Source organism: Polyodon spathula, chromosome 6 (assembly GCF_017654505.1).
Source record: "Polyodon spathula isolate WHYD16114869_AA chromosome 6, ASM1765450v1, whole genome shotgun sequence".
NCBI lineage: Eukaryota > Metazoa > Chordata > Actinopteri > Acipenseriformes > Polyodontidae > Polyodon > Polyodon spathula.
Genome location: NC_054539.1, coordinates 18,701,623 through 18,725,574, shown reverse-complemented (window position 1 = coordinate 18,725,574; position 23,952 = coordinate 18,701,623). Strand labels below are relative to the sequence as shown.

The 23,952-nt window shown below is 38.5% G+C and overlaps 1 protein-coding gene across 2 annotated transcripts in view; it reads right to left on the bottom strand.

Annotated features, from left to right (window-relative positions):
• Positions 1–23,952, bottom strand: part of mthfd1l (methylenetetrahydrofolate dehydrogenase (NADP+ dependent) 1 like) — a 98,481-nt gene that overhangs the window by 48,647 nt on the left and 25,882 nt on the right. For both annotated transcript variants that reach the window (XM_041252382.1, XM_041252381.1), the window contains exons 18-20: positions 22,024–22,164; positions 15,442–15,510; positions 8,916–9,027 (exon numbers count right to left, since the gene is read on the bottom strand). In XM_041252382.1, coding sequence (XP_041108316.1) covers positions 8,916–9,027; positions 15,442–15,510; positions 22,024–22,164 — 322 coding nt within the window. The remainder of the gene's footprint in view (positions 1–8,915; positions 9,028–15,441; positions 15,511–22,023; positions 22,165–23,952) is intronic.

Sequence of the window (23,952 nt, the reverse complement as noted above, 5' to 3'; positions counted from 1 at the left end):
GTGCGGTTTAACATCCATCTCTAGGAGTGCTCTATTTACTCTTTCAATTTCCACAGTATTTTTATTCTCTACCTTTTCCCTTTCCACATAATTCACAAATAAAGAACAGTTATCCCCTCAGCTTCCTCAGGAACACCAACAATCCTTAAAATCATTCCTTCTATTTCTGTTTTCCTGGTCCTGCAGTTTCATATTTGTTTTCTGTAGCTGTGTTTTTTAAATTATTATTTTTTAATTTAGTTGTCGCCAATGGTTTTTACCTCGGTTTTCTCCCCAATTTGGAATGCCCAATTATTATTTAATCCTGGTTCACCGCAGGGGGGGGGGGGGATCTGAAGACACAGATCTGATGGCTCCGCTGCAGACCTGCAGGCTCCCTATGAGCCACCGGGGTCGCTGGTACGCGGTGAACAGAGGATTGCCCTGCCAACCTAAGCCCTCCCTACCCAGGAGGCAAACAGACAAGCAAGAGAGATACAGTAACATTCTCTTGTACTCAAACCAAGAGAATGTTACTGTTGGAGTTAGCAACCTGCTTTTTCTTATCCACTCCTGCCTTAAGAATTGATTCTGCTCACGCTATACTGTTGTTATTCTTTTTCATTATATTGTATTGTACAGCCAAAGCTTTACTTCTCTCTTCACCAGATACTACAACTAATAAAAATGGAAAAACTATTAATTTTAGAAAGCTCCCACAGTAAGAAACTAGCAGGAAATTGGTGTTTTTTTCTGGTGTTTTATTTTTTTAAGAGGCCTCTATGTAATGTACATTTACTGTTCCTGTTTCCACTAATATCCAGTATATTACAATTAAACATTTACTTAGCTAACATTTCACCTTCATCATTTCATCATCAGAATGCAATTCAACAGCTCATCACTGTGTAAACCATCAGGGATTAGCTGTGGTTTTGGAAAAAGCTATATAAAATTGACACAGCAGCCAATCGCTCAGGCTCCTGTGCGACACTAGCAGCCCCAGCCAGCCATTGTATAGTTTATCAAGCTGATGTAGTTCATCCTTAGAGAAATGAATGTCACGTTACTATACTTCTTTTTTTTTTAAAAAGGCTTTGGGTCATGTCTGCAAATTATATTTGCACTTACAATATCAGACCACATTAACAATATCTGACAGCAGATTATTTAACCAATTTCATATTTGTACATTCATTAAATTGTTTTCTACATGATATAATTTGCGAGAATGAAGTGTAAACAAAATATGTACTTTACAATGCAATCATCTGGAAACGTTTTTCCATTTTGTACACTATGGAGAAAATGATGCCTTTTGCCCCCCTGCTCTCACATCCCTTTAGGTAGTTTTATATCTAAAACACCCAACAAAACCAAATGTATACACAGTTCACTGCAGTTTTAGCTGGAGCTTGTGAGAAAGGCTAATCACATGGTTGATCTCTGTCATTTATTATTGCATTTACTTACTAGAGAAAAAGTTAGTTTTCTGTGTTTGTGCAAGTTACACTTTAATTGAAACACACAATAATAATACAATACCAGGCAACACCACTAAAGAGTTATCCCTTTGAAGCCAATTTAATTTTTTTCTGTTTTGTTTAGCAGTATAATGAAGTGTACAGAGAATTGTTGTTTTTATTTAACTGAATCTTATGCAGTTAAATTAGAAGTACAAAACCAACCACGAAATGAGGCTTATTGTAACTGTGGGTTATGTAACTTAAAAACCAAGGCCTTGTAATATTTAAACTTAACAATGTTGTTAAAATAGACAACAGAAGAAAATGTAAATTTATGCAACAGATAACAGTAAAAAGTTGTAGTTAGGGTTACTAATTATCTTTAGAATGGTTTCTTGAACAAACTTTTTTTGGCCTGACTTTCAGAAATCAAACCTTTTCATATGCTTAATTGAAAATCCAAAGTTGTCAACCCAAGTAAAAACTTGAATAAAAGGTGTTTTTTTTTTTCTTTTTTATACCAATGTAAAACTGTTTTAAATTCAGCTCAATTTAAAATCACAGCATTGCTTAAATCAGTAGCAGCCAAGCCTGGCTCTCCAGTGTCAAATTCATATGCTTTCACCCACGTGTCTACCATAAACCACAAAGATGGTCTCAACTTCAGAAAAGGGTAAGAAACATTTAATTAAATAAATATACAATGTTTTAAAAAAAATGCACTGGCTTCAAAACATGCCATTGGCTACAGAAATTAGAGTTTCCTAAGAAAAAGCATTGTTAAAAGCAACTGAAAGCTTAAATGTATTCGCCCCATGAAACTAGGTTAAGCATGTACCGTTAGAAAATATAGGAAATGGAGACAATATTTACTAAATGCCACTGACCTGCAGTCTATAAAATGCATTGTCAGTTAATGGATTTATGTGTACTGTAAATCCTGAAAACTGAATTTCAAGAACTTAATAAATTTTGTTGTAAATATTACATTTTCTTTCACTTTATGTATATTACAGATATAACATACGCACTATGCAAAGCAAGGAGAAAACACAATAGTGTTTATCCGAAGCAGGGTTTTCATGGGTTATTGTTTAAAAAAAAACCTACAACAACATGGATAATCCCATAATGCATGTGTGTAACACCAGTATTTAGGATGGTTAGAAAAATAAATTAAAAGGCATAGAGACTTACTTAGCACAGATATCAATATCCCTTGGAAAAATTCAGCAATGCACCCAGCTATACTATACCAATAATGGCCAAATGTTTTTTTATTGTTATGAATAGCACTGTAAATTTACAGCTATGGCCAAACGTTTTGCATCACTCTATAAAATGAACTAATTTTGCTTTATAAAGTCAAATGAAACCTGCTGAATAATGTTACATTAACACATTGAATTACATACCGCTTTAGTTTTCCATATAGTTCCATACAAAAAACTGAATATGAAATACTGTACTACTATTATGGCTTCCAGTAGACTTTTGCAATATCATTTTGCATTTTCTTTGATTACATGATGTTAAATAAAATATCTAAATTCTGTTCATTTACTTTTTTAAAAAATGATGTCTCAATCCTAAAATTCTAGGTGATGCTAAACTTTTCGCCACAGCTGTACATTTAACAGAGTAGCCCTTTACACTCCAAGCAATTTTCGCCTATTGTTGCCAAATTGCCTTTCCCCTGTAAAAAACACATTTCTGAATGTCCTAGAAGCATGTTATTTATAGCAAAATTTAAAGCACGCATTTTTATTTCATATTATGTTGCAATCTAGAATAAAAAGTACTTCCAAGGCTGTCACAGATAAGAAAATGTGAAGGAAAAAAAAGCATTTACAAAAACTGGCCCAATAGCACCAAAAATGACCAGAACACCAGAATGCGAACATTAACTTCGGATTTTTATTGGCAAAAGTGTTTTTTTTATGTGCGCACAGCTCTAAAATCCTTATTTGGCCGGGTATCGCATCGCATTTGGTCTTGAATTGAACCCTGACTCTTCCTCTTTGGAACAAACAATGAATCATCGCTGACAGACGTTCTTGGTCAAAGCTACAAAGCAAAAGGTAAGTGGCCCGCCAGTGGGCAAAATTCCATATACTGGAGTTTAAAGGGTTTTAAGGGCCATATTTTGAAGCCAGTATAAAAGGGAAAGGGACATTTTCAAAAGAGGAACAAAACAACATATAAAACATAAGAAACAACTTTGTTTTAGGAAGGGGCAGATGTATTATTTTACCTGTGGCATGTAGTGTCTTTATGTGATTAACCTGAACTTATACCCTCAAAGTACAACTGACATTTCTGATTTAAGGATTTAAATTTTTTTATTTTTTTGCTCTTAAACTTTACCAGCCTTCATTTTATTATTCATCTTGTAGTTACTGTCCTACACTGTGGACATTAAAGATCACATGGCTCTCAAGAAGTAGAGGTTTGTCAATCCTTTAATGCAGACAGCTTTGGTAACCAGTCTATCAGGAACATGTTGGAGCAGTTGGTTTTCTACAAGCATCTCAACATTCCAGTTATAAGGAATAATGTTACAGGGGTTAATTATTGGGAGCATACTTAAACAATGGGGTATACATTTACAAATACCAATAAACTTCAATAAGAAAGTCTAAATTAAATGAAAACATTCCAGTATGCAGTCTTTCACTAGGGCAGTGGGAGAACAGAAGAATTCACAGCAATACATCGGAGAGCAGAGCGTAGGTGGATCATAGGAAAACATAACATTTCCTGGTTTAACTTATATAAACCTAATCATAACTGTTTTCAGATCTGGAGGTAGATTCATGCTAATAAAGCCCATGTTTCATCTGATCTGTAAAAGCATATGCTCTTATAGATCAGATGAAACATGGGATTAATTAGCATGAATCAAAGAGTTCAAGAAAGACAGACTCAGGAATGTATCTATCAGCCTTCAGCGCTAGTACAATGCTGATTTATCCCAAGAGAATAGGATGATGAGAGAAATAGTGGAGACCAGACCACCTTCTGGCTGGGTCACTGGGTAACTGAAGCAATATGCTTATTCAATCTGAAGTCAAGTATAAGTAAAGGCAGACATTGGTATTGAATTACTACTATTTCTGGGAACTCAAGGGCAGTAATGCTGTATATCTTAACTGTGCAGGTAATGGCCCAGAACGTATGTCTGTAATACAGTAAAAAATAAACCCTTTCAGGCTAAAATCTCATTTATGTATAGTGGGGGAGAGATTAAAAATGAACATGTAAATAAACCAAGCATTATTAAAAGATCACATTTGTGCAATAGTTAAATAGTAAATCTTAAAACAAGATTGTACTGCACATAAGACTGCAAGTTCTGCAACTTCAGTTTAAAAGGAGAAGGCAAATTAAGTAGAATTGTCCTCCTCCCCACACTTATACATCATTGCTTTGTGTTCTAAGGAGACTGTGCTGTTGTAGCTGAAAGTGCTTCCAATAAGTCTGTTCTGCATCAACAACTGAACTGCAAAGCATCTATGACAGCTAACCATCCCTCTCCTACTAGAGAATTACACAAATAATATATTAGGAATGGGATATCTTGAGATGTGTGTGACTCCCGAGTTTTGAACCAGGTGTGGATCTCTCCATTCAATATATCAGCATGTTCTTGGCCAGCAAAGCATCAGATTGTTAAGGGTTCAGCCAAAAGCAATACAATATAAAAGACAAAGCAACAGAGTACATTATGTGTTTCCCGATCTGAAAAAATGTGAAATTATTTGTTGAATTATAAAGAAATGCAAGTCACATGTAGTATGAGCACTTAATTGTAATTACTGCAAATGCAAATCGGATAAGATATTTTTTTTCTTTTTAATAAAATTAATGTGATTAAAAGTTACTTGGCAGTTCAAAACGGTTACCAGATGGTGCTGGTTCTTAACTATTTACTCAGGTGTTGAACTGTAAACCATTCATAACTTACTGTATAAAACCAGTTAGATGCCTATGCTTTCTTGACATTCCTCACAATTGAATTTTGACAGTGAAAGCTTTTTGTTGGGCCGCTGCCCGTGACCAGGGCACCCTGGTTGGGTTTGACAAGTTCCAGATGACAATCTTTATACAGAAATATAGTAAACATTAATAAAACTGCTGTCACTTTACTATATTCAACAGCAAAGTCTGGATTTTACCATGATGCACACATACGTTTCCAAAAGAAAAAATAAATAAATAAAAAGATGTTTAGTGTAAAAAAATAAATAAAAAAAACACAAGGCTGGGCCACAATGTTTAGTCTAATTTAGTTTTATATAAACACATGCATGGATTAAATTAATACATGTTAAGATGTAATAAAGGACCAATAATATACTGTAAAAGCTATTGGGTTTCACCGACTGATGCTCAAGGTAATACATGCAGTTATGTTCCTGTACTGCTCATTAAGTGGGATATGAAATAAATTGTCAAGAGCTTCGAATATGTGTGTTCTATGTGGATCTTTGTTTGCAAAAAATGATTGTGTAATACAAACCTTTCTACTTGTAGCAAATAAAAATACCAGGCACTTAATATACAAAGAAAATAGTGACATTAAAGGATTACGTTGTAAAAGCGGTTTACCTTGCTATACATAGACAGCATGTTTATGGAAATTGTACATTTGCAAAGCTTACTAAAGAGACTAATGTATTTCAGGCCCTAGGATGCAAGATTATTTTTACCCCAACTCCTTATTTGCTACAATTTTTTGTGGGCTTGTTTGAAACAATCACTAATGGAAATGAGCTACAAACCAAGACGTTAACAGGTTGCCATCGGGCAAGCATGTATCTCCTCTACACTGGATCCTACTCACTGATCTACTGGTTAAAACTTCTTCTCTATAGCCAACACTACACAGTCAGGCAGGCAATTAAGCACATTGAAACTGGAAAAATCATCAAGTGTTAGATCATTTTAAAAGATCACAATGTTGTCCGGAGATCTGTAGCACCCGCCATTAGAATGTGTGATGTAAGTCTCTAGACATCCTGCAATAAGATGCGGAGCTTCAAAAACGAGACTCAACCCGAGAGTTTAGATGCCACTCTCAGATTAACAACAAAACACCAATAACAGTTCTGCAAAGTCATAAAGCCTGCCTAATGGAACAAGACATATGTGACCATGCTAAATGGTTCAATTACTGGAGCAGTTGGAGCCTCTGGAGTACAAAAATAAAGTTGCTATTGCACCCTTACTGGGACTATTTCTACATTTCCACCACACCAAAACATTTTAATATATTATTTTGAATATTTTTTTGAAAGGCAAGACAAGCATTTTCCCAAATCAAATGCAAGTTAGGTACATTATATTACATACAATTTCAAATAAGTGGTGGAAAAATGTTCACTTCTCTTAGCCAGTTTATATTCCAGTAATAATGCTTGCTGGGGTCTTTTTCATTGCCCCTTTCTGAAATGCAGTGAAATTGTAAATGTGGGATGCAAAACTGTTTTTTTTTCCCTGCACATTTAAAAGTACATAAATACAACAAACGTGTATTTTTATTGAAAACATATTATAAAATAAGTAATCTATAAATGGTGGTTTATTTAACATTACACTATTCAGTGAGACTGGAGATCTTTTTCCCTAGAGTTATGGATCCCACTGTGAAAACGTTTCCTTACCAAGACTGACCTTGAAACAAAATTCCTGCACTTAAGGACAAAAATACAGCCCTCAAAAGAGACAGAATTTACAACTTTGAGTTAAAACCCTGTGATAAACGACCGAAACACTGGGTTCAAGGGAACTCTTAGGACTTAAATGTAATCAATAAGAAATGAGCAAATAAACAAAATTGACAGTACATATAACTTGGACAACTTGAGGCTGTATACCTGCATATTAGCAGACACCAAGTCAACCTCTTTTTAAGATTCTCCACACATTAACCTTTAAAAAAATAAATAAAAAATAAACAAGAAAATGTGGAATGTAAAAAAACACTTGTTTAAAAGCAATATGCCTGTTTTTCTATTCAAACTTCAGGTGTTAAGGCACAGCATTTACATCCACTGAAAATCAATAAGGAATTGAAGCAATCAAGTCTACAGTATCCTCATTGGATTGTTCTTCTCTTTTGCAGCCTCTCATCAGTGTGGACATTTATTGTCACACCCTAAACATTTTGACCAATCTTTACTTGGACTTTCACGCTCAAATTATTTTAATCTCTCTGCACATTCCATGTATTAATGTAGAAACTCCTACTATCACTCAACGATGCAACTCATCACCTGCTCACTTAGCAGAAATGTGAACTACTACAATTCAAGACCCTGAAATTTATAATGGCATGCATGAAGCATAGATTACATGCATTATTAAAAAATAAAAATAAAAACAGTGCATTCTTTATTACCTCTAGTGAGCAGCTTGATGTGGTTCCACAACTAAGGCAAAGTGAATCATGCAGTGAAAGTTATTTTCCACTTTCAGTATGTGGAAATCTTAACATAGCAAACAATAATACATGGACACACAGCTAATGGGTTTAAATAAATTATAAATCTAAAGTAATACTGATTCTAATCATCAAGGGTTAGGTAGTGCACATTCAAGACCAATATGACTAAAAATATTAAAACATTAGGCTGACCTATCCATGCCAGGACTGACTTACACAATGTTCATTAAAATTGTACGTTCTAAGTTTACTACATCAGGCACAGAATGTTGGGCACTTCTTCTAATAGATCTTCAAACCAGTGAAACAAGTCATAAACTGCAGGACTGCTTTTAAAAATTAAGCTCATGAAACCTTCATAATGTAAATTACACCACAAACAACTTTAACCTCTTCAAGAAATAAGGCTCACAAACAGTATACACACCTTCCATAACTTGATAATGTGTTGTAACACAAAAAAAATAATCCTAAAAGTAAAAATTCACTAGAGCTATTTTACAAAATCGGTATTTAGTATTACTACATTGTAATTTCTTTTCCAATCTCTGTGCATTTTTCATGTTTTTAAGGACAGATGAATGAGACTGACACGACATATTCAGTATCTTTAATTGTGTTCAACTATATGTCTTATAGACCAGCAACATAAAGCAAATACAACCTCTCATGCTACAAAAGAGCTCAAATTCAGGCCGTTTCATGCAAATGTATGTGTGGGGGAAAAAAAGCGAACTTAGTTAAGACACCCCTATGGGGAAATACTGCAAATAACAAACTTAGTTAACACACCCCTATGGGGTAACTTAGTTAACACACCCCTATGGGGTAATACCGCACACAACAAACTTAAACATTCTACAAAGCTTACAAAACAAGGAGGCGATTTTATATTTTGAAAGTTATAGTGGTGGGATGCAAACTTTTCTCTTGGCCGCAACAGGATGCTTGACCTTTCACTGCAAAAAAACACAATACAGCAGCATCCAGGAAACAGATGTAGTTAACAACAATAGGCTTACCTACAAAGCCTCCTTCTCCAACTAACTTCAGAGCGATCTTGTCTGCCAAAACAGAAGAGTTGCCGTGTGCGATGTTAGCAAATGGGCCTGCGTGCACAAAAACCGGACTGCCCTACAGTGGGTGAAATAAGACGGGAAGAAAAAAGGTGCATCAGCAAATATTACACATATTAAAACATACAAACAAAACAGACAGTGAAAACACATTCAACAGACAGCTACCCAAACTTAGCCTTTTGTTTCAAAACATGTGAATTTGGCTGTGGCAATAGGAAATGTTACTTTTATGGCAAAAATGACAGCTCTATGTTTCCACTACTCAAGGACATTGTTAAATAATTGTAATTTTTTTAAAAATTAGTCGTCGCCAATTATTATTTTTTATTATTTTCTCCACAATTCAGTTGTGTCCAATTATTTTTAGGCTCAGCTCACCAATACCACCCCTGCGCTGACTTGGCAGCGGTGAAGACGAACATACGCTGTCCTCCGAAGCGTGTGCCGTCAGCCGACCGCTTCTTTACTCACTGCAGACTAACCATGCAGCCACCTCAGAGCTACAGCATCAGAGGGCAACACAGCCCTGGGCAGCTTACAGGCAAGCCTGCAGGCGCCTGGCCAGACCACAAGGGTCGCTGGTGCGCGGTGAGCCGAGGCCGACCTAGCCCTCCCTCCCCCCGGGCGGCACTCAGCCAATTGAGTGCCACCCCCTAGGAACTCCCAGTCACGGTCGGCAATGACATAGCTTGGATTTGAACTTGCGATCTCCATGATAACATACAATCTACATTTTTGACAGTTTTGTATGCTCCCACTTATGCACAGTATAACCACAAAATAACTAAAGTACTATTATAAATCTCTATGCTTCAACAGTGAAGTGGGAAGCTTTGGTCACTGTACGTAGCTAAGGAAATTGTTTTCAATTATGTTTTCTGAAACCACCAGACAATATCTTGAATTTATCAGCCTTCAATTTTAACCTTTCTTGATTAACATCAATCTTTGATGGAAATACCTTTAAAACACACACAGAAAAAAAACTACCATCTGCAGGTGTCAAACAAAGAATACATCCGCATTTTTTCAACTTTGGAAAAATGATTTCCAGGACTACGTGTACAAAAATCTGGAATAAATTAGAGCACTAACTACTTTGTCAGTGGAAAAATAAAATATGATGCTATGAAAGCACAGATGCCCAGAAGAGTTATGGAAACAATAACAGGAACTCCTTATTCCTTTTCCCTTCCTCACTGTAGAGCCCGGGTGAGATGCTAAGCCCTTTTACCTGATTGATAACGCATTAAAACGGCACACAATGAGGTCAGTGGTGATGCCAGACCTCAGATGCCAGTTATTACCAGACCATACGGATTATTTTACGTTTTATGTTATATTTGATTTATTTATTTTTTTAAATCAGTAATTACCTGTTCAATAAAAAAATATATATTATTATAATACACACAGGATTATATATATATATATATATATATAATATATATATGTATATATATATATATATATATATATATATATATATATACATACACACACACACACACACACACACACACACACACATACAGCTCTGGAAAATATTAAGAGACCACTGCAAATTTTTCTTAAATCAGCATCTCTACATGTATGGCAGCCATTCCATTCCAGTGTCTGTTGAATTCCAACACAGGCACACCTCATTCTACTGAATGAGGTACTGATTAGGGGATCACCTGAACCAAATCTTATTTAACGAGGAAAAGTATAAAAACCACTCCTGTGGTCATCACTATCCTCTTGCAATAGGACCAGCTGGAGGGCAAAACAGTGCTAGTAGTACCTCAAAAGTAATTGGAATCAAAAAATAACTATTGACCATGCCCAAAGAGTTGAAAAGGAAAGTTCTGAGTGAGGAAAAGAAGGGTTCAATTCTGGCTTTACTGGCAGAGGGATACAGTGAGCGTCGGGTTGCTTCCATCCTTAAAATTTCAAAGACGGCGGTTCATAAGAACAAGGTCAAGCAGCACACATTGGGGACAACAAAGCTACAGACCGGCAGCGGGCGAAAACGACTCTCCACTGACCGGGATGACCGCCAACTCATTCGAATGTCACTCAGCAACCGTAGGATGACATCAAGTGACCTACAAAAAGAATGGCAAACGGCAGCTGGGGTGAAGTGCACGGCGAGAACGGTTCGAAACAGGTTCCTAGGGGCAGGGCTGAAGTCGTGCAAAGCTAGAAAAAAGCCCTTCATCAATGAGAAGCAAAGAAGAGCCAGGCTGAGGTTTGCAAAAGACCATAAGGATTGGACCATAGAGAACTGGAGTAAGGTCATCTTCTGTGATGAGTCCAATTTTCAGCTTTGCCCAACACCTGGTCGTCTAATGGTTAGACGGAGACCTGGAGAGGCCTACAAGCCACAGTGCCTCACACCCACTGTGAAATGTGGTGGAGGATCGGTGATGATCTGGGGGTGCTTCAGCAAGGCTGGAATCGGGCAGATTTGTCATTTGTCAAGGACGCACGAATCAAGCCAAGTACAAGGTTGTCCTGGAAGAAAACTTGCTTCCTTCTGCTCTGACAATGTTCCCCAACTCTGAGGATTGTTTTTTCCAGCAGGACAATGCTTCATGCCACACAGCCAGGTCAATCAAGGTGTGGATGGAGGACCACCCTGTCATGGCCAGTCCAATCTCCAGACCTGAACCCCACTGAAAACCTCTGGAATGTGATCAAGAGGAAGATGGATGGTCACAAGCCATCAAACAAAGCCGAGCTGCTTGAATTTTTGCGCTAGGAGTGGCATAAAGTCACCCAACATCAGTGTGAAAGACTGGTGGAGAGCATGCCAAGACGCATGAAAGCTGTGATTGAAAATCAGGGTTATTCCACCAAATATTGATTTCTGAACTCTTCCTAAGTTAAAACTGGTTCTAGATGAAATTTTCCAGAGATAGCGGTAGCAGCAAGAGTAGTGGAAATGCATAGTCGACATTCTGGCCACGAGTGTGCCAGTGCATCTACTCCCAGAGGTTCCCAGTCTCCTTTTATGGAGAACTACAAAGGACAGTGCGCCTATTCCTGACAGGCAAAGCGGTCTACCTCTGCTGTCCCGAATATCTCCAAAATGAGCCGATTGTCCTGGTAGTTAAGGGCCCCGATGCCTCTGAGTCTCAACAGGGCCATATAGCCACAATGGACTTTGCAAGTACGCATGGAGCTAGATAGCGTCCGAACAACAGAACACAGAACTGTTATATTGTTCCTTAAAACTCAGGTACTTCCTGTACACTAGTTTTATGGGGATGTGAAAATAGGCATCTCCCATGGTGAACCAGACACCTGGACTGCTGAGCTGCTGCAGCCGTTGCAAAGTCAGCATCTTGCACCAGATCGGTCTGAGATCCCTTCTTGGCACCAGAAAGTGCCTGGAATAGAACCTCCCATTCTTGTTGGATGGGTTTACTATGTAAACGGCCCGCTTTCACAGCAGAGCTGTTACCTCCTGAGTCACCTTGTGAGTCAAGAAGGGAGGAGGGACATGTTGGAACTGTAGCGTGTAACCAGTTTGAACAATACTGAGCACCCAGGGTTGGCGATGAACACAAAGGACAGCACGGATCCTCTCCTACCCATAGATTAAGGTTCTGTGGTGATGGGAGAACATCATATGATGATCTGATGAGGAAACTGATCCTGCTCTGTTCTACTGTCCTTAGATCTCGCCAGCCGATCTTGCGCTGTTCCATACACCCGTCCATTCTACCTGCTTGGCCTGGGAAACTATCTTTACACACCTCATCCTCTCCTCCTGCTTTTGCACCTCATTGACTGCCAACTTCCTCAGTTGAGCTCAGGCTGCTTTGTGCCATGTAGGAGGAGCTGAACTGAGACCAAGGCCTCCTCTTCCATGCTGTACTATGATATCACTGATCCAAAGGGCAGCATTTGCATCTTCCACAACGTAATTTGCTGCCCACTTTCTTCCAGTTTAACACAGGTCCTGCCTCCCTCACACATTCGTCGTGTGACTCTACCAATTCATCTCCAAATCGAACCCTGGCGCACTTAAACTCCTCTGTTAGAGCCGAGATTGGCAGCTGCAGTATCCCTTTACCATACAGTCCCAGCTGAGACAGCGTGGAACTCCTAACCATTTCCTGACTTATGAACTGATTAACACTTCCAGCTTCTCTACTGTTGTCAAGAAAACCTCTTACACAGTGAGTGGCCACAGAAGTCTTGGTAGTAGCAACTGAAAGTTGTCTGACTTCTCCCACATTAATTGTGTCCTTTCGGCCCCCATAATACCATCTCCCAAGACTTTTCACAGGTTTCTTAGTCACTGTAGGTATTGCATCACCGTTAATGTATAAGCTCTTATCCACTACTTTACCTTTAATTATAGAGATGCTCCTTAATGCTGTAATCCAGAATAGTTAAAATGAAACTATACATTGTTGTATTTGTTTTTGTAACTATCAAAATCAGACTGTTACTGTATGTTTTTACTTTTGATTAAATAAATGTAACATGTTTATCGTTTTTAACATGTTGTTTTCACTTGGATAAACCGGCTGCAAAGAGGAAGACTGGCACTCACTCAGGCTCCTGCATGTCATGCCCTGGGCTACATCTGTGATAATAGTGCCTGCTCTTTCCCTTGCATCACAGGGAACAGGCAGCCTGTACCACCAGTACGGAACAAAGATAGGAAATGTTTGGAATACAAATGTTTGATAACTGGAATGCAAAAAATATATATTCAAAAGGGAGAAACACAAAAAGAAGATATAAAATACAACATGACAGTTTGCCTTCAGTGGTACAAAGACTGCCATCAATGAATTTCGGATCAATGACAAAAACAGATGGCTCTGTTTACACTGTTGATAGACAGAAGGGTTAGCAGGAAGTAGCCTCAGGAAGCCCTTTGTCTTAACTCTTATGTCAACTGTCCAAGCTGCCGGTGGCCGAGTTATTCCTTTCCAGGCCAGATTCAATGTACCGGCATAGACAGCACTTACAAAATGTATTTTGTATAGACTTGAATTACAAATAGAACCCTAATTCTGGAATACTGTGTGTGGTTCACAACAGCAAACACTGCTCCTTATCAATCATGCAAAGCACAAACTGAAATGTGAACGGTGGGGAAATATTAAATATATATGTAGAGCCTTGCGACTGTTAAGTAGGGGAAGCTGTAGCGCAGTGAGGTGGTGCAGTCCTTGTAGATTTTAACCCCTCAACCTGCACCAGGCCAATATAATCCTCACCTTGGGATCCCCTGGTAAGATCAGCAATTTATAACAGCCAATACCATAATTCATACTTAGTTATTTAAACTTGGAGACAGACAATTATTCTCAAGCCTAAAAATCTAAAATTGATTTAAAATATCATTACAATAAACTCTAGCAAATCTTTTACCTCTATCATGTGCGGTTAGTGTAAATGTTTTCACAACGTATGTTCTACCTGCAACAATCGTTGATGGTGGATGGAAGTAATGACCGAAATAAAACACTGCAAATCTGATTTACATGAAACAAGTACCAGCAGGACCACTTCAATTCCCTAGCTTGAAACACAGCTGATCAAAAACAGAATAGCGTGAGATGGTCGTATAATCTACTGAGTCGACTGCAATGAAATAACAACACCACAGGAGAACCATATTAAATACGTCAGCGCAGCACTCAGCAGCTGAAGCGGAATACACTATTTCTTTTGGGATTCACCCAACAACTTTTTTATGTTTTTATTTATTTTGTAACAAATGTAGTTCTCTCAAAGTTCCTTTACAAGCAGCTCAGTATATTAAAACTTTAAAACACTGGGGGGTTGATGGTACCGGATTAACAGCATTTCATTTGTGACCTGCATTTCATTTGTGACCACTAGGGAAAGCACTCTACTTGTTTCGTACTGCATGTTATATTATGGGGCTTGTGTTTCCAGCTCAGCCTCCCTTATATTAAAGTTCATTCTGAAAGGGCCACGTACAGTTAAGATGATGGGCCACATAACTCTCACCACATATGTGACAACACATTAGCACATATTCTAATGTCAATTTCATTCCCCTGGGTTTTTGGTCAGCTATAAAAAGGTGTGTACTTGATACCTTAGTTTACTCATTTGCAGTTGTATAATTTAGTGATGTCAACACGCATAGTTAATTAACTGTGTGATAAGAGATCTTTTTGTGTGTTATTGTGTTTTCCCATGGCTTGTTCTGTGTCAGTACCAAAATTCAGCATTCTGCGTCAGCTAGATCAGCACCAGCATGTGGACCCTTATAAAAGCATAGCAAAGTGTTATAAAGCACAGTGAAAGCATGGGCAAGCATTGGAAAATGGGGGTATGGAAAACCATATTGAAAACAAGGCAAAGTATGGTAAATGCACAGTATATATGGGAAAAGCAAGAAGAAATTGCAAAACCCATGCAAGTTTACTGTGGTAAATACCCGAAGTGACTTAATGCCAGTCCTGTCCTGTACAATGAAACTCACCTCTAGAGTCTGCATCAGTGTAGGTTTAATGGCATCTTTCATGAGAACAGCTAAAGCTCCAGTCACACCCTGCAAGAGAGAACAGGCAAAGTAAATCTAAGCAAGGAATGGCAGTGTTCAATACCAACTCCACTTTGGCCAGGTCAGTATTTTCTGCAAATCACTGAAATTTGTCAAATCCATCAGAGACATTTGATGAAAAACAAACTCTTTCAAGTGAAAATTTAAAAGCTCAGCTACACCTAAATGACTTCATTTATGTTGTCTCTTCTGTCACTTGGAGGTACAATAGTTACATAAACAATATATTCACCAGCAAGAAATACAAAAAGAAAAAAAAAAAACATTACATGGACAAATAGGAATTTATCGACGAAATACCGCTGCTCCTCAAATAAATGCAGCGTGCACCCAACACATCAACTAAATACCGCTGCTCCTCAAATAAATGCAGCGTGCACCCAACACATCAACTAAATACCGCTGCTCCTCAAATAAATGCAGCGTGCAGCCAACACATCAACTAAATACCGCTGCTCCTCAAATAAATGCAGCGTGCAGCCAACACATCAACTAAATACCGCTGCTCCTCAAATAAATGCAGCGTGCACCCAACACATCAACTAAATACCGCTGCTCCTCAAATAAATGCAGCGTGCAGCCAACACATCAACTAAATACCGCTGCTCCTACAATAAATGCAGCGTACACCCAACACATCAACTAAATACCGCTGCTCCTCAAATAAATGCAGCGTGCACCCAACACATCAACTAAATACCGCTGCTCCTCAAATAAATGCAGCGTGCACCCAACACATCAACTAAATACCGCTGCTCCTACAATAAATGCAGCGTGCACCCAACACATCAACTAAATACCGCTGCTCCTACAATAAATGCAGTGTGCACCCAACACATCAACTAAATACCGCTGCTCCTACAATAAATGCAGTGTGCACCCAACACATCAACTAAATACCGCTGCTCCTCAAATAAATGCAGCGTACACCCAACACATCAACTAAATACCGCTGCTCCTCAAATAAATGTAGCGCACACCGAATACATAAAAAATCATTGTAAAAGCATAAAATTTACAGGGATATCAAAAACCTGTAAGCAGGAAAAAAATTATTGCTTATAGATAGATGATAAATTGTTGACATAATGTTTTTCAATTCCCAGACCTGCTAAATTCCCACAAGAATGATTTAAATGTCAAAATCCAAAACAGCTTATAATTTCTGTTCCAAAGTTAGTTGCTGTTAATCTTTTATGCAGGCAGCAACACTGTGTAAATGTTTCTTAAACTCAAAGCTCACTGGGGGCAAGGAATGGATTAAAATACAACATAGATGGAGTTTTTACTTAACAATTTAATAATCTATACAGTATATGAATTAGTGATATTGTTTCTTTACCTTGAACAGTCGCCTTGACTCACTACAACAGGCACTCTATTCCAAATAAGCAGAACAGGTCCTCCACGAGATGAAACTTGATTCAAGGTTGAACAATATTTTTCCTACTAGTGATGGAATTCATCATCCATTCATGATCATGTAACAAGAACATTCAGTCTTTACAACAGTAACCATTTTCCACTGATTGAATACACTTTGCATTGTTGTCCATTTTGGACTTGCTCAACTGGAAAATGAGCCAGTGGTTTCATGGCATAGATCAATATTATAATTGTTTTACACTTATTTAACTTTTTCAACCTTGTTCGACTTTTTTTTCTTTTGCATTCTCAAGTACATGGTGGTCAAAAGGCATTTCTTCAATTTTTAGGAAAACCAATAGCTCTGTGGCTGAATCAGATGCATTTCCCAGTAATTAGATCAGTTTACATAGCTATAAACTACACTCTAAACACATGACCAACTAGATCAGAATAACGTGACCATATGTAACAAAAGCAGCATGTCACGTTAAATTAATGTTGTAATGTTTTCAGTTAGTAAAATTAGAAAAAGTATTAATAAGCTATCTTTCTCCATGTCTCCACCATAGGCAGCATGTATAAGAGGCTTGGGAAGGCTAAGCCTCCCCAAAATAAATTGCCCAAACCATCACAAGAAATTATTCTGACCAACACAAAAAATATTTGTGAAGGAAGATGATCGATTTTTTCCCCAGCAAGCCCGCAAAGCAGGTCTAACAAACATATTTCTTGTTTTCCTACTGTGCAATCGCCAGACCGCTAGGGCAGCTGGGATATCGTAATCAACATTATAGTACAGATACAGAATTTAGTTTCATTTCAATGTAATTGAAGGAAACAATGTTTTACTGGTGTAACATCCATTCTTCCCGTTGATCTGAGCCCCCCATACCGCTGCAGGAGGCAGCCGACAAAAACTCGGAATCCTTTTCGCTCATTCTCTTGCCTGGAACATCATCTTCACAATTTCCACATTTATTTGAATTGCTATCTATACAAGCGGCTTGATCCAAATCTGATTTTACAGGACTTGCGGAAACCCTTCTAGCATACTGTCTGTTTTCACGCACCATTTTGTGAAAATTTGATAACGGTGACACTACAGTCACAACATACTTCCTTCCACCTCTCAGAAAACTGTTTGTGGTGCCAGATTCTGAATGTTTCTTAAGTTTTTTCTTTAGATTTTTCCAGTCCTTCGCTCCATTTTCAGTGAAAGCGGGGTCTTTTGAACTTCAAAAAAAGCGTCTGCAAGGAAAGCAGAAAACCACACCTGCCTGCTGTACTCTGAATATGAAAACGCATTTTAATATTCTGATGAAAATGAATGGTGGATACACAGGTAAACAAGGCTATGACAGTCCTGTTGCAGTATCACCAAGGTCCAAAAGACAGGATTTAGTTGCATTTCAGTGTCATTCGAGGAGACAATGCTTGGCTGGCTTAATGTCCATTCTTCCCGCTGATCCGAGCCCCGTATAGATATTCGAAAGGTTTATGGTAAGAGTGCAGCTTTTTTTTGTTTTTTTTTCAAATATACCTTATGAAATACATTGAATGCCCCCTGATTATAAGTACGACAGTAGGTGTGTGTTTAGTAGCTAAATGGTTAGTATTAATAATTGGTTTAAACTGGTGTGAAGTGATGAAAATGTTGTTAGCAGATTTAAAGGTTTTAAAAAACAGTAGAGACTGTAATCCTTACTGTTTTTCTAATTTGCTTAAATAGGCATAACATGTTTTAAAGTACAAGCTAGTGCTATGTTAAACTTCATTAGTTTTACGTTGAAAAAAAAACAATGCCAAATACATAAGTAGCACCCCTGAGTGGTTTCGAGGTCTGTTTTGTGTTATAAATGAATATATATACAGTACAAGTTCTCAAAAAGACTCAGGAGAATGAATCCGGTTTACAGCTTTTATTTGTGTCCATCAGTCCGACTATTTTGAAACTTAGTATTCAAACTCACTAGTAACAGAGTAATAAAAACATAACAGTCTTAATTATATATATACACTGAGTGTACAAAACATAAGGAACACCTGCTCTTTCCACGAAATAAACCGACGAGGTGAATCCAGGTGAAAGCTATGATCCCTTATCAATGTAACCTGTTAAATCTAATTCAATCAGTGTTGATGAAGGGGAGACAAGTTAAAGAAGATTTTTAAGACTTGACTCAACTGAGACACGGGTTGTGTATGTGTGCTATTCAGAGGGTAAATGGGCAATACAAAAGATTTAAGTGCCTTTGAACGGGCTATGGTAGTAGGTGCCAGGTGCGCCGGTTTGAGTGTGTCAAGAACTGCAACGCTGCTGGGTTTTTCACGCTGAACAGTTTCCCATGTGTATCAAGGATGGTCCACCTCCCAAAGGACATCCAGCAGGCCAGTGGTCAAAAATGGCTCATTGATGAAAGAGGCCAAAAGGAGGCTGGTGTGTGTGTGTGTGTGTGTGTCTTATATAGTGTCATATAAATAATGTGTGTGTATTTTGCTGTGCATCGTTGGGGTAAATAAATGCAGGGCAAAGTGTGGAACATCCTCCCCAAAAGACTCACGCGCCACCTATGGTCTTCACCCTCCATTGTTCTAAAGACTCGCCCGAGCTAGGTTTTAAATTAAAACAAAAGTGTGGTAGATGAGATGCAAAACCTACACATTGCTGGTTAAACACATTGTCGTTAGAGGTTAACTACCCAAAAGTAATGTAGACATCGTATCCCAGATATATTACAAACCATCATATCCTATAAAAACAAGAGTTTTAAAATAACTAATTTTAGTTAATAGAAAGCAATTACATTTTTTGCTGTACACCAACTCTCAAATCATGAAAATGTTAGATTATTATCATAACCATGTGACCCTGAAACAGTAATGTAACCATTACCAAATGGGTGTTTACCTGTAAAGATCCAAACCTGAATAGAATACCAAAGCTGCCGCAAGTTGCCGTGACGCAGCCATGCTCGCCCCCGAGAGCACAAGAGGACTGCGGACGCAGATACCAGCGTCATTTTTCCTTCAAACATGCTGCAATAATGGACGCAGCAACCTTATATTTCTATTTCAGGGAACCATGGTTATAATATAATAACCCAACATTTCCTTTCAAGTACAAAATGTAACCATTACTGAATGGGTGTATGTACCATAGGCAGTCCTGACTGTGTTTGTTATGCATTTTGATAGCCTCTGTTTAGACAGGGCTTGCCCATGGGACTTAACCCTATAACAGACAAAAAATAGTTTGGACCGCCTCCAACATTGAATCCTGTCCATATAATACGCTAGTGCCAGCACACTGCTCATGAAGCTGTCACTCCCTGTCACACTGGAAAGGAGGTGGGTGGAAAGCCTCCAATTCCACAAACTGTTTGATGTGGAATGCCGATGTGGAACGTCCTTGGTCAGGAACACTAGTTTCGGAAAGTGAGCAGACCGCAGTTTTTCTGTGTCATGCAGGCTGCATAATGACCCCATTGACCGGGAGACAGATGGAGCTGTAGCAGGCAGGCAGAGCAGTGCACTCATGCAGCAGCTTATCAAGCACTGTGGGAAACAGCTGCCAAGAGTTTCTCCATTTGTTCGGAGGCAGCCTCTCTTAGAACGGTAACTCTTCTTCTTTGTCTTTTTATGAGAATGAGGGGTAGGCAAAGGAAGATGAAGAAGACCATAAGGACAGCTTCTTATATTGACTTGCCTCAGGCAGTTTTCCTATTCTTCCTTGGCACACAGCCATCTGCAGAGGACACAGCCGCATCTTTAGCAGGCAATGGGGGAGAGCCCTGCCCAAGCAGAATTGACATCTCTTCAGAGCTGAGAGACTTGCACAAAACTTGCAGAAGCTGCAGTCAGTGACTGCCTGTCTTGCATGCTCTGGCCCGGAGTAGGAAGAGCACCTGTTGTGGTTATCCTCCTAAGAGACTGACCTTGAAAATGTCACAGGAAACCGGCAAGATGCAACAGCAACGCAGTGAAAACATGTTGCCTCAGTCTACCCAAGCACTGCTGCACAGTAATGTACCAGTATAGTACTGCCTCAGGCTGTTCAGTAGCAACACCAATGTACAGAATGTAACAGGGCAATAGTGCACAATACTAAAAAAAATAAATAAATAAAAAAAATCTAAAAAAACACAACTGCCACCGCTGTGCAGAATGTAACAGGGTGGATGCAGTATACAGTGCTGTAAAACTGCACAGTAAACTGAAAGAGTAAAAAGTGCAGTGACTTGCACCGGGTCAGTACAGTACCCGCGGCCTCAGTACGGTACATGTGTGACGACTTGCACCGGGTCGGTGCAGTACTCTCAGCCTCAGTACTGAACATGTGTGATGACTTGCACCGGGTCGGTACGGTACTTGTGTAATAACCTCGTGTTACCACAAGCAGCGGTATACAGGGACTGTATAGCTTCTGGCAAATCCACAGTTGGAACGCAAATGGAGGAAAGCCTGCTGTTAGCCTAAACAGCCTTCGCAATTTTGCTGCAAGCAGCCACCAAGACGGCAGTGATATCCTGTGGCAGACTGAAACAATCTACCTGTGCTCGTCTTCTGTGCAAGACAGAAAAACACAAGAGAAAATAGTCTCACAAAAACAGTAATAAAACAATTACAGTTCAAGTAACAATAATAATGTTCCAAAAACAAACATTTGTATTTCTTTTTATTTTAACTCCAGCCAGAGCTATTAGCACCCTGTAGGAGAGCACAAGTCAGCCGACTTAAGCTGCTTGATCCCTGGAAGGGCTGGCAGAAGCTGCTGGCTCCATGTGGTGCACAGCACCGCTAATGGAAGTAACAAGCAACAGGATGTATGCAAAAAATTACATACAACTAGTAAACAAAAAATACAACGTTTAAAAAATAATTATCGCGTTAGTAGTGAAATACATGCAGATAAAAGTAACCGATACTTATCTGTAAGCTCTCCCATCAGGATCTGAAAGGTAAATGATGCTGGTACCTGCACCGCAGTCCTTTTGTGCTCTCGGGGGCGAGCATGGCTGCGTCATGGGTGCTTGCGGCAGCTTTGGTATTCTATTCGGGTTCAGGATCTTTACAGGTAAACACCCATTCAGTAATGGTTACATTTCGTACTTGATATTGAACTCGTGAACATACCAAGTCTTCTGCTGTCACTGGATGTCCTTTTTTGTCATTGGCAACAACCATCTTGCCCAGCCTATCTTTCATGTCAGCCAGCCCATCTGTCAGCGCTAGGATTGCCATGATCTCACTGGCAACTGCAATGTCGAATTGTGTCTGAAAAACAAAAAAACACTGCTATAAAAAAAAAAAAAAAAAAAACACCACCATAGCTATAAAAAAAAAAAAATCATAGCTACAATGAAACCGTCATGTGCCATTACAAATAAGTAACTAAATGCTGAACTGAGAAGAACTATCATTAAAACACTATAAGAAACATATATCCTGATATAGAAGTACTGTATTGAAGGAGTGTTTCACAACAAATGCCAACATTCAATTAGCAACATTTTTATTTTTATGAAATTAGGGCTGCAATGAAGGGTACATTTTGACCTTCGAAGGTTCGGAACACATTGCCGAAGGAAGGTTCGAACCCTCGATGGTACTCATTTGCATAATTTACTGGTGACGTCACTATAGCTACTTGATTATATTTGATTGAAAATCCCATTATTTTACAAGTAGTTTGTACAAATGGAATAAAACATTCACATGTAATTTAAACAAAAATACACATTGTTTATTTACTGAGCCTGCTTGCGATATATACAGTAAGCTTGCATTGCAGCAGCACCAACTGCAGCAAACAAAGCATTAACAGTCACCGTTCCAAGCAGGTTATCAGTCACATTTTACTACTAATAAAAATATTAATAATAACGGCAATAATAATATGAACTTAGACTTGTCAAGTGACCCCAGAGATTGGTTATGCCTCCATGATACAAGTCACTTGCGCAGTTTGCATTCAACTATATATTTTTTTTTTTGGTCGTCTGGGCAGTTAACAAAAAAATCCCAAACAGCAGAGGGGTTTCAAGACATTTCTTTCAATACAGTTTACGCTATACAACGCTTTGCTGTTGAGACGGCGAATGAAGAAATTAAAGGTTTGCTTCTGGATAACACAAGCTGAAATTCGAAATTAAAATTATTAGTGTTAGAGTATATTTTGTATGTTTCAAACATATTCTACCATAGCACTTCTCTTACACTGTCTTTTGTACACTAGGTTTTACATGCGAGTGACATTTAAAATGTGTGATTTATAGTGTTCACACATTGTCAAACAGTTTCTGTTAAGAGGAAGAAAAAAATCGATAGTGTGAAGGTTTAAAACAATCTTCGAATCCCTTCAGACACAGCTCTATACGAGATAATGTCACGGTTCGAACATTTGTTTTTACTTGCAGGAAATTACTTCCTATACAGGTGTGGTGTTTATTTGTATTACCTCTATCTGACTTCACTGGACAGAGATTATCGAAAACTGACACTGGGAAATGTATTGCTGTTTCATAGTTCTTAATGCACACACAGCATCAGGGCCAGTGCCAGGTTTTTGTGGGCTCCAAGCAATAGACCTCCAGTGGGCCCCCCACCCCCCTCCTCCATTTTCACCCCCAAATTAAAAATATTTTTCGATCAAAAAGGTTTTGATAAATCAGTAGTCCCTCGCTAAAACGGATATGTCTGGAGCCATGAGTTGTCCAATTTAAAATAATAATGATGCACTTTCTTTCCCTTTAGCCTACCAGTAATCATCCTGCTGCATTTTACACTTTACTGTACAGTGTGAAAATAGTAAAACATTTTTTAAATAAAGCTAAATGATTTTAGCACATCTTTTTTACTGTAGCCTACTTAGTACACAATTGACAGAACACACACTTCACAGATGTAATCATTTTTAAATTTACATACAAAATTTGACAGTGTGCTTTTGCAGGTTTTTTTTAGATTTTCTTTTTTTGGAGTCTTTTCCTTCCGTTTTCTGACATCCAGATTTGTGTTTCTTTTTATTTGGAGGTTCCGGAGGTTCCAGAGGTTTCATTTTTG